The sequence below is a fragment of the Neoarthrinium moseri genome (assembly GCF_022829205.1).
Source record: "Neoarthrinium moseri strain CBS 164.80 chromosome Unknown scaffold50_Wmoseri_CBS_16480, whole genome shotgun sequence".
In the NCBI taxonomy this organism is placed as follows: domain Eukaryota; kingdom Fungi; phylum Ascomycota; class Sordariomycetes; order Amphisphaeriales; family Apiosporaceae; genus Neoarthrinium; species Neoarthrinium moseri.
In genome coordinates, this window is record NW_026055164.1 from 224,179 (window position 1) to 240,813 (window position 16,635).

At 50.1% G+C, this 16,635-nt stretch overlaps 7 protein-coding genes across 7 annotated transcripts; 3 read left to right on the forward strand and 4 right to left on the reverse strand.

Moving 5' to 3' along the window:
• Positions 1-311: 311 nt before the first annotated feature.
• JN550_010171 (uncharacterized protein) lies at positions 312-1,143 on the reverse strand (the record flags this gene model as incomplete). The annotated part of the gene is made up of 3 exons (XM_049308396.1): positions 312-662; positions 714-1,032; positions 1,097-1,143. The coding sequence occupies 3 exons, from the start codon at positions 1,141-1,143 to the stop codon at positions 312-314; spliced, it is 717 nt and encodes a 238-aa protein (XP_049167911.1).
• Positions 1,144-1,715: 572 nt separating this feature from the next.
• On the reverse strand, positions 1,716-3,212 carry JN550_010172 (uncharacterized protein; the record flags this gene model as incomplete). Its single annotated transcript, XM_049308397.1, has 5 exons — positions 1,716-2,259; positions 2,315-2,490; positions 2,551-2,751; positions 2,814-2,941; positions 3,014-3,212. The coding sequence occupies 5 exons, from the start codon at positions 3,210-3,212 to the stop codon at positions 1,716-1,718; spliced, it is 1,248 nt and encodes a 415-aa protein (XP_049167912.1).
• Positions 3,213-4,378: 1,166 nt separating this feature from the next.
• JN550_010173 (uncharacterized protein) lies at positions 4,379-6,281 on the forward strand (the record flags this gene model as incomplete). Its single annotated transcript, XM_049308398.1, has 6 exons — positions 4,379-4,686; positions 4,741-4,898; positions 4,983-5,087; positions 5,153-5,660; positions 5,719-5,929; positions 5,991-6,281. 6 exons carry the CDS (start codon positions 4,379-4,381, stop codon positions 6,279-6,281), a joined length of 1,581 nt encoding a protein of 526 aa, XP_049167913.1.
• A 591-nt stretch (positions 6,282-6,872) lies between these two features.
• On the forward strand, positions 6,873-7,307 carry JN550_010174 (uncharacterized protein; the record flags this gene model as incomplete). Its single annotated transcript, XM_049308399.1, has 1 exon — positions 6,873-7,307. The coding sequence occupies one exon, from the start codon at positions 6,873-6,875 to the stop codon at positions 7,305-7,307; it is 435 nt and encodes a 144-aa protein (XP_049167914.1).
• Positions 7,308-9,587: 2,280 nt separating this feature from the next.
• JN550_010175 (uncharacterized protein) lies at positions 9,588-11,478 on the reverse strand (the record flags this gene model as incomplete). Its single annotated transcript, XM_049308400.1, has 5 exons — positions 9,588-9,776; positions 9,852-10,243; positions 10,312-10,649; positions 10,707-11,182; positions 11,251-11,478. The coding sequence occupies 5 exons, from the start codon at positions 11,476-11,478 to the stop codon at positions 9,588-9,590; spliced, it is 1,623 nt and encodes a 540-aa protein (XP_049167915.1).
• Positions 11,479-13,061: 1,583 nt separating this feature from the next.
• JN550_010176 (uncharacterized protein) lies at positions 13,062-13,349 on the forward strand (the record flags this gene model as incomplete). Its single annotated transcript, XM_049308401.1, has 1 exon — positions 13,062-13,349. One exon carries the CDS (start codon positions 13,062-13,064, stop codon positions 13,347-13,349), a length of 288 nt encoding a protein of 95 aa, XP_049167916.1.
• Positions 13,350-14,424: 1,075 nt separating this feature from the next.
• On the reverse strand, positions 14,425-15,707 carry JN550_010177 (uncharacterized protein; the record flags this gene model as incomplete). Its single annotated transcript, XM_049308403.1, has 3 exons — positions 14,425-14,811; positions 14,884-15,577; positions 15,703-15,707. The coding sequence occupies 3 exons, from the start codon at positions 15,705-15,707 to the stop codon at positions 14,425-14,427; spliced, it is 1,086 nt and encodes a 361-aa protein (XP_049167917.1).
• Between the last annotated feature and the right edge of the window lie 928 nt (positions 15,708-16,635).

Genomic DNA, 16,635 nt, shown 5'->3' on the forward strand with positions numbered 1-16,635 from the left:
ACTCGTGAACGTTTCCGGGCCTGAAATTCGAAGGCCCCTCAGGGATAGACCGAAACTGGGCTTTAGCTGTCCTACTGTACCTGTTGGAGACAGGCGTGTCTATTGACGTAAACATGGTGTTGAATTGAGTATCAGCACAACGATGCTGTTCCCTATTCAATGAGCCGGCTATCCACCAAATACATCTGTATATCGAAATCATATGGACATGTTTAGCGCCGAAGTCCTGCCTATGCTCAGGTAATTTTGCTTCAAAATTATTCAATTCTATAGACTTTGTAATGATAATCGTATCCTCGCGATCCAACAGATTAGGCTTGTCGGACGGCTTCGGCGATGAGCGTTTTCGCAGTCCATTGGGGCATGCTCACGAAAACGGAATGACCGGCATCAACCTCAACCACGTTATCGATTTTATGCGTTCCACTCGACTTCGCCGCCGAGATTAGGTGGTGGATAGTTGCGACGGTTGTAAGTCTATCCTTATTACCAATAATGTAGGTAGTCGGAATGTGACGCCAAGCAGCATAGGTAGTAGTGCCCCAATAAGAGCCTAGGCTATGCGGACGAAGGTCTTTCTCTAGCTCCTTGATAGTTGCCTCGTCAAGATCTTGATAAAACATATCCTTAACATCCTCAGGTAGCACGGTAACAACTCCCGTCTTCTTCAACTTAGTTTATCTATTCAAGTATTACAGTCGACTGAAACGAACCTTGAAATCCGTTTTCATTTCCGACATCATGTTATCGCGCGTACCTTGCGGCGAGTGCTGGAAACCCTCGGGAACGAGGAAGGCAGCAATATAGATAAGTCGTATAACGCCGCCTTTCAAACCTTGAGAGGCACAAGTTTGCTTATCGAGGCCCTTTAGGGCTGTACCACCGGTCATCCCGCTAAAGCTGTGCGTAACGATGACGGTGTCATGTTCGTTGACCAAAGCAGAAACAGTCTCACGGATGGTCTCGACATCTGCAAGCCAGTCCGGCGGAAGCGGATCGGCGTTGGACGATGGGAGAGCAGGCGCCACGGACCTGTAGCCTAACCCGTCAAGCTCAGCAATTAATCGGTCCCAGCACTTGGGCGTATGCCAAGCACCGTGGAGGAGGACAAACACCGGCTTGGACAAACACCGGCTTGGACATGATAGCAAGAATATAGTTGGGTGCGGAAAAAAAATATTTTGAAGGCGAGACGGGGGCGGGGTTCTCTAAGTGCTATGCGGGTTTTTGTTAGGACGATGAAAGATTGGCGGACATAAGCAGTCGTACGATGTTGGCTGCACGTCGGCTCGCGTGCGTCAGCCCTCCTCTCGTGCCTTTTAGTTGGGGGCTCGGGAAGAGTTTAAGCGGCTCGCACTCGAGCTGACTATTTCATTTCTGCTGCTCTATACAACTGTGCATGATACGATAGTAGAATTATTCTCAAAACCAGTTATTAGCATCAGAGTACAACATAAAGGTCGGGTTGAGTAGAGAGGATCTTGTACAATGTCTGTGGCAGTCGAGTCGAGTGAGGTGTCACATCGGCTCACAGGCTAAGCTTCCTTGCACATATAGCTAAAGAGGGAATACGTGAAATTGCAGTGGAAACCGTGATTTGCAACCCAGCTCTCATTACTAGCAACTTGATATGACAAGCATTTCAGTACCGTTTACGTCGCACAAACTTTACGTGGAGTATAGCACAAGGCCCTCCGGGCTGATATCACCTGCAACTATACAGTATATTGGAGGTTGTCATCTTGACCACTTCCAAAATTCTGGACAGTCACTGTCTTCGTCTGGATCATTCCACCTTCCGACTCCTCCTCATACCGGTCACGAGCATCCCACATTTGATTGATCGCGGCTGAAGGATTCGAGGTTGGGGACGATGTCTTCCCTCTCCCGTTCCCATCAGCGCTGACCGACATGGGCTTACCACACCCAAGAGTGGCCATATCAAAGTCTCTGCCGGCAGTTTCGTCGAACAGCTCCCCATACTTGTTATGCTTCCTTCTAGGGGCTATGGATTGACCGAATGTCCGTAATACCTTCGGGGTGACTGTCGAGGACGAGTTCGTGCCCGATGAGGCAAAGATGGATGGGGCAATCGCGGTAGCGAATTTCCGCATAGTGAACATGGATGGGCACATGACAAGGAGATTAAGCTCGATCAATGCCCAAAGAATTGTTGGCATCATGTCCCATGTCTGGTCGGGCGATGTAAAAGTCGGTTGCAACAGGTAGTATAGCCTGATTATCGAGGTGACAAACGTGCTGTCGAAAGAGTTGGTCAGAGGTGATTCACAAAGTATCGAGGAAAGTAACTCACGCGGAGCCAACAGCGAACATCGCCAGCATGCCAATCTTCTGCGCTTTTCCTAACTGAAGTTTTAATATCAGAGGAAATGGTAGGCTAAGTAAGATAAGGTCGGATACGAAGCCGAGAACCGCAGTCGAAAGCCATATGGCCTGCCGATCGTTGCAATGGCCGTCGGTCATCGTTACCTAACATCGAAATCAACTTCTCTGCGCACAGTATGTTATTCGGAACGTGTGACTTCTTACATCCCAAGCTTTATGGATCGGACTGCAAGCGAAGAGTAGTGCAAGGAAAAGCGACGTGCAGTAGCCGACGACGAGAAATATGGCCGTGCGAACTGCCCATTTCCACTCCAGCTGCGGTGCCAGTCGATGGTAGGATAACAGGATCGAAAGCTTGCTAAGTAAATGGACTGCGTTGAACACCACAGCGACTATAGTGAACGACTTATATGGCGAGATATTTAGTGAATCTTTCTAGAAACAAGTGAACTGTTGCCGTAACTCACCTTGAGAAACAATATGAATCGGCTCAAGGGCATCTCCCAGGCGTGGACTCCCAACATGAGATTCTGGAACCAGCTCACAACCAGACTCTGACATGTAATACTTATTATCCAAGTAGTGACGAGGCATACTGTCCGAGAAATACTTGATTAGATTCGGTCCGGTTGGATCATTTAGAGGCCACTTGTGGAGGGGGTAGTACCTGTGGCTGGATCGATCCAGCGACGCTGCAACCACCATTTAATATAGAGATGTTGGCTCAGAAATCCAACCGCGAGCAACGAGCCGAAGCCATAGATTAGATGCAATGCCAGCCCGAGTTGGCGCTGAGGATGATCGAAATCAACGTCGTAGCCCTCGGGTGGCGGGAGCAAAGTAAGCACGCCGTTGATCAAAGACATGTTGCTTCAAAGGATGCTTGAGACAGGCAGCGGTGATCCAGTGGTGAGGATATGCAGCACTTAAAGACATGCGTATGTCTGACTGTCCCTTTGCGACAGATATCATATCACTATCAAGTTGGTCGGGAAACTCAGAGGACAGACTTGTGGGTCAGCGTGTAGCTTTGGGAAGTGGATGAAACGTAATCTACATTTTCAAGGCCCTTGGCCGCTCCACGTTCTCATCGTTGTGCCTCTGAGCTTGGAGGCTTCAGTTCTGGACTTTACTCTGCCGATCAGGCCCTGACGGCTTGATGTGGCCTGACTGCATCCTTGGGTGGGTTTCTGTGCCGCGGGTTTGCTGACTGGGCTAGGGTGGGCGCGAGGGGCGGGCTTTCCATTCTGTCACTTCTCTCGCCGAGAGAGACACATGATATGATATCTTCGGCTCCCCTGCTAGCTCCCTCGTGCTTTGTTAACATTCAGCTTATTGATTTCGCATCTCGAATTGATGCCCCTCTTAAAACTACCCCTGCGCCTAATATTATCGGCCCGAGATGTAAGCGGGCTCTTTAAGATGAACCCGAGGTTTCGCTTTCCGTATCCGCGCGGGGAACTTTCCCGAATCCCCTTCTGCCTCTGTGGGCCTTTTCTTGAGAGATGGGTGGTATGAACAGTATGTAGCAACCAACTGCTGCAAGGCCAGGGGTCCAAGTCACAGGTGATAACGATCCTTGGTCTTGGGTGCAATTTCAAACGAATCACATGCAGTGCCACGTTTGACAAGGTCGCATGGGTCAACAGCCTCTAGCTTGAGAAAATGGAGAGTTCGATGCTCTGTTGCCCATGTTTCGACGGAATAAAGTAGTCGTACGAGAACGACGCAGCCATGCTATCTATCTACTCCACCAAACGATATGCTTGACTAACAATTGGTCATGGTAGCCCCAACATGCTGGTTGAATTGAAGGTAGAATCGGGGGTTCAGCATCCCAGTATAGTTCTTAATTCATTGGGTCACCCCGCTTCCTTCTTGATCAGAACTCAGCGGCGCGTTAGTTTCGGCGTTATTATCCGCCAATTTCAGTATATATCTTCTTCGACAAATCTTTGCGCGCTCGATCTACCGCTGCATCCAGACTCTCCAGTGTACAAAAAGTCACAAGATTATTCGAACTACAGAAATCATGGCATTTGCGGCTTCCAAGGAGGTGGCTGACCGTGTCAAACTTTCGTCTGCATTGAAGCATGACCGCGAATCCGAGTCAGACGTATTCCAAGCTGCCGTCAAGAACCTGGAGGCTGCAGGTCTTAGAGATGCTCTATACACGCCAACGAGGCAGACTGCGGCCTTCTATGAGCGCATAGACTCGTACTGGTCTCTAACACCTCGTGCGCGGCCGTGGGCTATTGTCCAGCCGCGAAACACAGAGGAGGTGTCCAAGGCATTGACTGCCTTGGTCGCGACTGACGGGTGCCAATTTGCTATTCGCAGGTATGAAGATATTTCACTGGTATTTGTTGATGTTCCATATTGACTGAAGTGTAGTGGAGGACATACATGTTATCCCGGCTCCAACAACATCAAAGATGGAATCACCCTTGACCTAGGCCTGATGGATGCCACTGAATACAACCCAGATACCAAATTAGCTTCAATACAGCCGGGCGGCAGGTGGACTAATGTATACAATTACTTGGAGAATCGTAAGTGCAATTTTACATGGTCGCCCCTCGTTAGACTTGAGTCAGCTAGCTGGATAGCGAGCAAACACTGACCTCTTCGCGTAGTTGGCGTAATGGTGGCCGGAGGTCGAGAAGGCTTGGTCGGTGTTGGGGGCTTGTTGACAGGTGGAGGGAAGACGTACTACACTTGTCGCGTTGGCTTCGCTTGCGGTGAGTAACACACTCCATCTGATGTACATTGCAGCGGCCATGAAATGCTAAGCTGTGACCTATAGACCAAGTGGTGAACTATGAGATAGTGCTCGCCAACGGCACCATCACGACCGCAAATGAGTCGGTCAATCCTGATCTCTTTCGGGTTCTCAAAGGAGGGTCCAGCAACTTCGGGATCGTCACTCGCTTTGACATGAAAACGTTCCCGGCGCATGACGTCTATGATGGCATCGTAACCTTCCCGCCTTCCTCCACTCACGCGATTATCGACGCATTTATCGACTTTACCCAGCAACTCCATGTGAAGCCGGATGCACACATTCTTGCCATGTGGGTCTCCATGTCTCAGAGGGATATTGCTCTGCTGAATGGCATCGCTCTTGATCCTACGCAGCCGCCTGACCTGACTATGGTGTCCATGGTCAACATGATCATGACTCAGCTTGATGATAAGGAGGAGTCTAAATCTCTGGAGAAGTTTATGAGTGTTCCTAACCCGATTAGCAATACTATGAGGCACACTAGCCTGGCTAAGAAAGTGGCCGGGTTTCTCTTGCCTTCCAACCGAGAGTAAGTTCGATGAATCTACTGTGCTTTTCAAACTAGACTAATACTTGCCGTTCGGCAGGGATATCTGGTTCAGCTTGACCTACAAGCTGGACAAACGGATCATCGAAAAAACAACAGAGATTTACGACAAGCTGGTTGCGGACATCAGCGAATACTCCCCTGGTTGCGTGATCCAAATGGTCTTGCAGCCTCTGCCTACCTCGTTCGGCCAACATTCAGCGGCGTGTGGCGGTAATATGTTTGGACTAGAGCGCATCACGGACGACTCGGTAAGCTCCTTTTCCTGATCTCCGCGCATATGGTGAGCCTGCCTGACCCTAGGGAAACCAGGTCCTTCTCATTGCCGCAGTCGAGGGGAGCACACCTGGCTTCTATGATATGGCATTCCCAATTTTCAAGGCCGCGGTTGACGAGCTGGAGGGCTTCGCCAAGTCAGTCGGGGGCGACGTTGAGTTCCGCTACCTGAACTACTGTGACGGCTCCCAGAACCCTCTAGGAACCTACGGCGCAGCAAATATTCTCAGGATGAAGGCAGCGGCTGCAAAGTATGATCCTACTGGTGTTTTCCAGACCAAGGTGCCTGGAGGATTCAAGATCAGCAAAGTGGAGACCCCAGAGTAACGTCGGCGCACGCAAACGCCCACCACAACTGGCGTGACAAAGCCTACTCATCCAGCTGGTTCATATTTATGTGCGAGTTAGAAATACTTATTTCAAAGAGCCACCCATGGCGATTTGCCTCTATGCCAACCAGTGCAGAATATCCCCGAAACAGTGCTATGGTCAGACCAGACCAAGTTAGAACCTTGACTTAGGTAAGAAGGCACTGAGACCAGGAGAACATCACACCACACATGTTGCGGAAGTGTCCCTACAGGAGGTTTTGCGCATGCTCACTGGAATTAATGATGCTTGACAGGTCTACCTGGCTGAGAGTCTGGCAGAGCTTAAGCGTCTGTGGACTTCATGGATGGTATAGAAATGATGCTTGGATCATTCCACGATAAACAAGGCTACGGTATTGTTATAGCCAACCAATTATAATAATGGCAACCCTGCTGCGCCTCATCACCGTAAGTACCTCTTGGCGTCTGCAAGGCTGTGGCAATTTGAGGGGTTTGTTCAGCTGGATCTTATCACGTATGAATCCTTCACATGATTTTTAAACGCGTTTCTCCGTTCCTTGTTAATTTTGTCATCGCGTACTCGAAAATGCGGCTCCTCAACGCCCATACCTTTGAGATCCAATCTGGATACCTGGATGACAGTCTGCCGGATACCGAAAGCAGAATTTGGCACCCATCAACAAACGAACTGCCAAATCGGTTGCCCCAATACGCAATCCTCTCACATCGCTGGTTTGGCGAGGAGATCACTTTCACAGAATTTGAATATCATGCGAAGACTCAATTTTGTGATGTTGCGCCTAAGAATCCGGTCCCTCGGTACGCGCAATATGGCGACAAGGTCGATCTCCAGGGTAATGCTTCATCCATGCACAAAATAGCAGGTGCATGCAGACAGGTTCGCCGAGATGGTAAGGTTGGCGAGAGCAGCTCGCCACGGCACATCTGGATCGACACTGTCTGCATCAACAAGGCAGACACCACCGAGCTGAGCACTGCGATCAACTCGATGTTTCGCTGATATGAGAAGGCAGCTGTGTGTTATGTTTACTTATTCGACGTGTCGTGGGACGGCTCCGATGCATCACGTCAACAGTTTCGCGAAAGTGGATGGTTTCGCCGTGGTTAGACACTTCAGGAGGCCCTTGCGCCGTCGAGAGCTGAGTTCTTCGACCGGAATTGGAACTATATAGGGTCACGAATCGACCTCATAACGGACATAGCCCAGGCGACGAATATCTCCCAAGAGTTTCTGTACTACCCAGGCTCCTTCCGCGCTGCCAGCTCGGGGCAGAAAATGAGCTGGCTGGCGCTTCGAAATACACAACGCATCGAAGATCGCGCTTATTGCATGCTTGGGATATTCAACATTTACCTTGACACAAGATATTGGCAGGGCACGAACGAATTTATGCACTTGCAAGAGGAGATTTTTAGATCCTGGGATAAGGATAAACCGTTCGAAGAGACACTCTTTGCTTGGAGATCAGAGCAGGTTGATTCAAGTAGACTGTTCGCCCCGGCACCATTGTTCTTTCGCGAAAGTAGGGATATAATATTTGACCCAGCGATTGCTCTCCCTCGAGGATCGAAGTCACAGTCATATCCCATCGGCCTCGAGCTGGGGAACGCAAAGCAGCTGACCGTAGCAGTACCTTGGTCTCTTGAAATCCATCCGTGGATCTCAATACCTCTGACAGCAGGTCAAATACTCTGGATATTGCCCATAGTGGCCTTTGCAAGATACTTTCGAAGCAAACAACGGCTTAGACTGAATGCCTGGACCAGGAGGAATGGAGCACAGCTGCGTGCGATTGAAATTAGTATAGAGGAATTATGGGACAAGACATGGCGACGAGTTGAATGCAACAAACTCCACGAGTCAAAAGAAGCATCGCTCTACACGGACAAAAAACGAGCGATGGCCTTACACGGGTCTGTAAAGATACTGCACGTGGTCAAATATAAGACTTGAATTCCTCGCCGCTCTTTTTGGCGCTATGGGTGGTAATATGGTAGAATAATGAAGGAGAACATGGCATTTTTGACAAGCTTGACAGTCTTCTGGCCTCCAACACAATTATCGACCACAGCCTTCAACGTGGCTAAATTAGCCTTCACCGTGATACTCATACACGCGCACGTAAATATGTGGCATCTTCTGTGACACGGCCTTTTGACTTAGCGTTGTGAAGAATGACAAGCCACTTGATTCTATGAGCTAGGAGCGTTCTCAGAGTAGACAGTGTTTTTACCGCGAGAGCCAGGCCTTCAACGCCACCTTTGGAGGACCTGCTACCGCAACCCTCAGACCGTAAAACAGAAGTTGTAAGTATACTGCACTCCAAAGCTTTACTGGGCCAATAAAAACGCACTAGTCGTCAATCCCAATAGCAGTCACAAGGCCAAGATAAACTGATGCCGCCATCAGCACTTGGCACAACTACGGAGCGGCTAGCAGCCATCACCGCGAACAGCAAACTTGGCTGTCAAGCTCCGAAATATACGACTTGTTCAGTTGTTTGAGCTGCTCGCTGCCTCGCTTCATGAGACGTGAAGTGGGGAAGCTGTCGACCAGGCATAGAATCATCGAAACAGTCAGGTTCTGGGACCCGAGGATGGAGGCATGCATACCGAATGACACGATGCTGCAAGGGTCCACCCCCAAAAGATTGTGGGGTCACCTGCCAAGGCCTGTAGTTGATGTACGCGAGGCTAAACGTTATAGGAAGCCAGCCACGCGATGACTAGGATTACGGCTGCACGTGCTGCTCCCCTCGGCCCCTCGGTCATGTATCCCTGTTACACCTTGAGCCCGGTTCCCGTATCTTAGTCCTGCTTTCTCTTTCGCTTCTGCCCTCTTATTGGAACACACAGCGCTGCGTCCGTTCCCCACCCAAGATGGAGACCGGCTGCCTTTGTCCTCGTTCTTATGTCGATTTACTGCGTATTACCCCTTTATTGGCTGTTACTGCACGACTGCCTACTATTAGAGAACAAGCCGGCCTTGTGACACCAAATTTCTAATATCACACCAATGAGAAGCTATTTCCCGCTACCTTCCACGACGTGCGAGGAGGAATACGCTCGAAAAAGTCTCATAAAGAGTGCTTTATGTGAAGTGCAACTAATATGGCCCTAGGCCCCTTATTTGTCCCACTATATCAATATTACGAATGTTCTTCTTTTGCCTTACAGTAAACTTCCGCTCAACTGGAGATTAATATCAAGCTTTGAACAAAAGCTCACTGATAATGAGAAAAGAGGAAGAAATTCGCCACATTAAAACCGACTGGCCCATTTACTCGTCGTCCTCGATGTCGATGACCGTCTTCTTCCATTTGCGAGCCGGGATCTTGCGCTTGAACATGATATCAATCTCGCGAAAGGACCGACCCTTCATCTCCGGCAAGAAGAAGTATGCCAATACGAAGCAGACAAAACCAGTTGCGGCCCAAACGTAGCCGCACTTGCCACCAAGGTCCACGCCCTGTTATGATTTGATTATTAGCGAATCTTGTTTTCATCGCTGTAGCACTTTCGGTATGGGAGGGAATAATCTTACCGTCGGGTTGAGCATATAGGTTGCGAGGAAGATGCAAGGTATGTTCACGATGTAGTAGGCCCCGCGTCCAAGGCCAGTCGTCAGAGGCCGAAGACGGATGGCAGATGTCTCTGCGATGATGACCCAGGAAGCCGGAGCAGGTCCCAGGGTAAAAAGGACGGAGACGATAAGACCCAAAGACGCCTGCGCTAGAGAGGCCGCGGTAGACTTGCCGACGGAGCCTGCAACGCCCAGAGCGAGCAGGAAGCAGACATTGATCAACGAACCCCAAACGTAGATGGTTCGTCGACCGAGGTATGTTGTGAGAATCCAGGAAAGCATGACGAAAACGGTTTGCAGAGCGGAGACGATGAGGCCAAGGGCGAAGGCAAGTTGTGAATCAATTCCAGCCTCTGTTCTTACGTTAGTCTCCACAGAACATCGGGCAACAAAGATGTGGCAGATGAAGGGAATAGCTCACGTCTGAAGAAGTATACGGCCTGGTTGGCGATAAGGTTACCCGTGAGGTTCTGGGCTGCGTATACGCCAAACACAATGAGGGTACGGTACAGGTCAGTTCCTTGGAATAGCTCCACGTAGCTAGGCTCCTTGACGGACTTCTCGAGCTCAATGGTTCGGCGCATCATGGCAACGGACTCTTCAATGTTTGTGAGCACCGACGCGCGACCAAGGCGTTTGACCGCCTTTGCGGCCTCTTCGAGGCGACCCTTTCGAACCAGCCACCAAGGCGACTCAGGAGCTATGTATAAGAGGATGGCCAGAGGAGTGGCGAACATCCACTGGAGCGCAATAGGAACCCTGTTCACCATGTCTTGTCAGAGATAGCTTGCTTGTCACGGGGAAAGGGGCACAAACCTGTACGAACTGGGGTCAAGTTTGGCCTGGTATACGTAGCATACGCCGCCCACGACCATCTGGCCAATGGCCCAGAACATCTGCAACATCTGTGTAGCAGGAGCTCTCAACTTGATCGGCACGATCTCGCTACAGTATCCCGGTGCGTTTGCGATGAAGATGCCCCATGGCACGCCCTCCAGAAGCTGGGCGACAAACATGACGGCCAGCGAATTGGCAAAGTAGAAGACGAATATGAATGCGTTCAATAACATAAGGCCGAGAATGGTGGCCCAGCGGTATCCGATGCGGCTGGTGATGGGCCCGGCGATGCAGACGCCAATGATTGCACCAAGAGGACCGCCCATCTGGAGCGCAGACTGCCACGATGCCTCAATTGACCTGTTGCCATCTTTATCTATGACGCCGTACTCGTTCTTGAACTGATCCATGGCAACGAAAGCGCCCATGAGGAATACACAGTAAGCCTCCATGATCTAAATACCAGTTTTAGCTGCGACTCCTTCAAGCAGATGAAGATGATACAAGAGGGCAAGTCGCTTACAATTGTTGAGGACATGATGAAAGCCCAGAAGGCAGCCATGGGGTAGAGCTTCAAAGCTCCAAGCACCGTCATGTCATGCTCCGCGGTCTCTGCCTCAATGGCATCTGCCTTGTACGTGGCGGGCTTCGCCTTCTCGTCGAGGTCGGCGCTGTGGTCGAGGTGGGCGGAATGCGCCTCAACCTCTGCAAGGTCGCCGCCTGCCGACTTTGAATCGATAGCGTTACTCATGTTGACAGCGAGCCCGATTGCTGGGTGTGCCTGATCAGTGTCGAGAGGAAACAAAGGTGAACAGAGTCGAAACGGAGACGGGAATGCTGGGCGCAAGCTTGATATTAAAGCCTAATGTCGGACCTAACTTCCCCGCAAAAACGATCTAGCTGGGATCCAACTCCTATACGAAAACAGTCTCGGCGATTGGTGCAATAATCACAGCGAAGGGCGGGTTGTAGACTGTAAAAGGTTAGCGCTGGGAGCCAGGAAACTTTAGGCCCAGAACCCCCTGGGGTAACCCCCTGGGGAAGCCCCCTGCCCTGCGGACATACTTCCTCTAATTCTTTTGGCCGTTACACTGCAATGATACGTGCGCTTAAGCCAGGTTGCAATGCGAAATCAAAGCCCTTCGCCTTACTCCGCGAATTTCTTTCCATGATTGGGTGCGTCAGCGCACGCAGCCTCGTCTGCCCGCGGTGAAAGTCAATGAACCAACATTGTTCACATGTCGAGGTATTTATTCTTCCAAGTCGTCGAAGCCATCCATGTTATTGCGTGCCATTTAGCACTCAGAGGCTCGAGGTCGAAGGCGAAGTCGAAGTCGCCGAGTATATTCGGAGCAGCAGAACAGTCAGCAAATCATCTCCATTGAAACCGGCTGCGAACGGACGTTCATCAAAACCGTTAGCGAGACTAGTTTGAGCTGGAATGGCGCCTTTATCGTAACCATGTGGCTTAATATTAGTTCGTGTTCGGTGCATTTAACAGCGAGCGCTTATCGGTGCAACATTCGCCCGTTTCCATACAACGTAGGAACAACATAAATCAATTAGCCTCCGGCTGGTTAATTGAGCAGTTAATGATGCGCTCGGGTATGGACTAGATAGCTATGCCAGCTGGCAAAAGAGAAGCAGCTGTGGCGCAGTTGCTGTATAGACAAGGGACAATCTATCTGTGGTACAGTATTGTAATACATCTACCCACCTTAGTAACTTAGGTACCACGGACAGCTGCATACTCCCCTTGGCTTTATTACATTACGCATCGCCCTTCATAATGATCGCACTCCCTAACTTCATAGTTATTGTTATAATTTCGCCGTCGAGGTGAATTACCCATCTGCGCCGGACTACTCCCATGTGTCGATGCTAGTCGTCGCAGACCTGACCACGCTGCTTGGAGACTCTGTGACTTGGCGTCCCATTCGACATGCTCATCTTGACTACGCGTTCTCCTTATGCTTCTGGAACTCGGAAGTCAAAAGCAGACACAGCGAGACAGCCGGCGTGAGGCATGCTATCTTTGGTCGCTACCCTCGTGCAACACACCAAGGCAATGATCTCGCCCCGTAAGCTGTGAGAGCTAGCGAGCCGCCCCGTTGCTATTGACTTTAGACCCAACCCTGCCAAGCAATCACTGATTCAATTCAACCTCTTCCGATCGGGAAACCTGGTCCCTGCTACCCCTTTTCCATTCTTGCACTGTTCAAACAAGACGCAGTCTGCCCCCTCACGTGCCGCAAAGTCACGCTAGTGTCAGTCAATGAAACAACCGGAGAGCCGAGAGTTCGGTCTCACTCTGCATTGAGCTCGTTCAGTGCAATGGCGCGAACCGTACAAGCCATAGCTCCCACTCACCCCGGACCGGAGGAGCCGTGTCCACACCCCATCGGCGAGAGGCCAGGCGGCTCCGGGCTCGTCGCCGACCTGAGCCCCGTGTGCGTGTACCTCGGCGAGGACTTAGCCATCAAGTGTCCCCGGAGCTACTGCTGCAGGGCGAATGACTCGCTGGACCCGCAGTGGCGCAACACCTACGATGCTATGTTGTGCTGGAAGACATGCCTTATCTACGAGCAGATCAACACGACATGCCCCCGACTGGTCCCGTAAAGTTCACTGCGCAAGTGGATCTACGCGCGTCACGGGGCAAAACAAGCTTCATGATGTCGATAGTAACCTATGCGATTGACCCTCTCCTAGGGTCATCCGCCGAGATCCCTGAACGGCCTTTTCAGTGCTGGCCCGTCCTTCCGGCCCGCCGCTGAAGCAATTCATTCAGGAGCACAAGTCGGAGCTATATCCCCCACCCCTAATCGAAACTGCTGCTTGCCGGTTTGTAGGGAGATGTCCCCGCTCGTGTACCAGTGCACGCTCCTCGCCGTCTTGGCTCTGACGTTCATTCACTCACACCACGTTGTCTGCGGTGACTTCAGCGAGGACCTATGCTGGCTGTCCGCGCCGCCGTGGCTGTCGCTATCCATATTCTGATCCCCATTCGCGGGCCACCTCCGCCACGACCACGGCGGCCGGTACTACGAGGCCGATTACTTTGGCCGCGACACGTTCAGCGAGGTTGGGCTCGCGCACACGCCGCGCGGCGGCCATCCGGAGCCGACCAGGCAGCCGAATATGTACCAGTGGGCCTGCATGGTCTTTCATTCGATGACTTCATATTTCCCGGGTGACCGGGGTGGGTCTTTCCGAGCCTGAGATCGTCTCGCTGCTTTCACGGAGAGCATGGTTGGCGTTGGAGCCGGAAATCATGAAATTCATCGTGCAGGAGTGCTGAACTGGAGATTATGGCCGTGCTGAGGAGGTCAAAGGGATCGTCATCTCATTGTTGGAGGAGCAAGGTTGGTTGCTTGACAGCGAGGATGACCTCCGAGGGTTTTCTGCTGCAGAATTATTCGTCTTATGATATCAAGCCTTTGCCTAGGTAGTTCTGTTATTGTCATTCTTGTTAACTATAGGAAGTTTACTTACGGGATAAGTCAGATCTCGCTATTTTGCGTGGTACCTCACGAGCCTCCCCCGCTGTCAAACCAGCGAATCTGCATAGATAAATATATATATACATATACGTAATAGAAATTTTTAGAACAACGGGTATATCTCCAAGACTTTTGTCATATCTGGGTTCTGCACAAAGACGAAACGATGACGCGCGAAGAATCTGAAACAGCCCTTAATGGTATGAGTGATATGACCAGCAGGGCAACGTGAAATCAGAATAGTTCTTTCTGAGCGCCTTTTGTACACCCTCCAAACATTCCTCTTTCTTATAGGCATCCAGGTCCGGCCAGCCATGAGCTCTGAAGATGCGCCGCGACATGGGATAAGCGCTGTCGAACTCCTCAAGGTACCCTGCGAACGAATCTAGTACGTGGTCGGAATTCGAGGGAATGAAGGTCAGCGAGCGATACAGATCCTTCAGCAGCTCATAAAAGTCATCCACCGCCCAAGCCGGATTGTTAGATCGCCAGGCCTCTTCCTCCGGTGGTTCGTAGTCCTCCGCCCTGGCAGTTATGGCTTCCCGCGAGAGGTTGAGTTTTACCTCGTCCGGGCATTCGACCTAGTAAATTATGCCCAGATTTGTATCCAACAGAAAGCAAGAGTAATCGTGCGGGCCACAGCACAATCCTACGACTTGCGCTGGGGTGTCCTCATATGTAAACACACCCTCCATCCCGATCTTTATGGTCCAAAGATCGTCCGCCTCTAGCCCTTTTAGTTGTTCAAGCATCCCCTGGTTAGTATAATCGACACAATGGGCTTCAGGTACAACGTCTGGTTTCTCATAGCTTCGGATGTAGGGCAGATGCCGCAATAGCGCGATGACCTCGTCTGCTTTGACCAGTGGACGGAAAGCATCCGCAGTAATCATGGGCCATCCTGATTCTGGAAGCTCGATGATGCTTGAGCGCGGCAGATAAAGCTTCGGGATCTTACACCCAACACTTTTCCCCATAGAATCCGGTCCGGCGATTAGAGTAGTAAACATGCTAGCAAGGTCGAAATTAAAGTCTGGTACTCCGCAAGTAGGTTCAATCCAGTCGCTAAAGAACGACGCAGCAGTCATGCCATTCTTTGCGAACGTCTTAGCACCCTGAATGACAGCGCGAGCCCCTTCTATATCAGCACCCCCGATTGCATCGATTTCACCCTCAAGTATCGCCATGTACGAGGATAGAATGGCTGCGCAAAGGAGATTATCCAACTTGCTCAGAGCCGCAGCCACGTCGTTGAATATCTCCTTGGCGATAGCCTCAATTGTTGGATTCTCGCACTTGCACTTGCAAGGCACGTAAGGGAAACCCTTTGAGTCTTTGAGTATAAAACTATTCGGTTGAGTAAAATCGAAGTCCTTTTATGGGCTCTGGTCACACTGAGGTTTGAGAGTAGTTAGCTGATCATAACTTATAGACGAGAGGCAGATACCCCTTCCCAATTCACAAATACGTACTTCATTGTAACCATAACCGCCGTTATTCTCGCAAAAATTCATACGAGATTTACCGCCTTTGTCCCAATCCGGGTGATGGGATCCCTGGCCAACGTAATACAAGCAATCGCCAGTCTTCTCACACCTCGCGAGAAGTGCATCGTCAGCATTCCGCTGGACAAGAGCAGATCCTGAGCCCACAGAGCGCGAAATCACGCCAAAGGAAAGGCCACTTCTGCCAAGAAAGGCCGATTAAAAAGATATGATCCTCATGGTTGGCAGACGAGATACACCCCTGTAGCACTTTCCGTAGTAATAATAAGGCTGTATATAATATAAAAGATCACGGTTAATGTTAATTAATAATTTAAAGCTGTAAGCTTGTTTTTTTTAAACTCGGGTTAATAAATCGTCATATAAAATTATTATTTAATAAAATATAATTATATTTTTCGCGTTTTATTTATTTAATTTCCTTTTTTTTATAAATTTTAATATATTATCGCACTTTTTACCTTTATTTTACGACTTTTTATTTTAGTAATTATTAATTTATACGTTTATTTTACCTATAGAAATAATGTATATTCGATTCGTCGACACTAATAAGGAGGACTGCGTTGGTTAAGGTTGTGTTACTTAAGGAATTTGGCCTAGGAGCACCACTCCAGTTCAACATATACAATATACAGACACTGAAGTATGAAACCAAGCGTACAGCGCTTGTTGTGCGGCATCGACCATAGTGAATGTAGCCTCGAACGGGCTTGGACTGCTGGCTGAGATCGCTGGTAGTTGAGCACCATCAAGTAGGTGACCCCATCTTTGGTCGCCTGTAGGATTTGGCCTTTGAGCCTTTTTTCTGTTTCCTTTTCAGAGAACATCGGTCCGAGTGTAGCGGGGATATGGCTGCTTCATGCTGATGAGTAGATAATATATTAGACATGGTGGTGG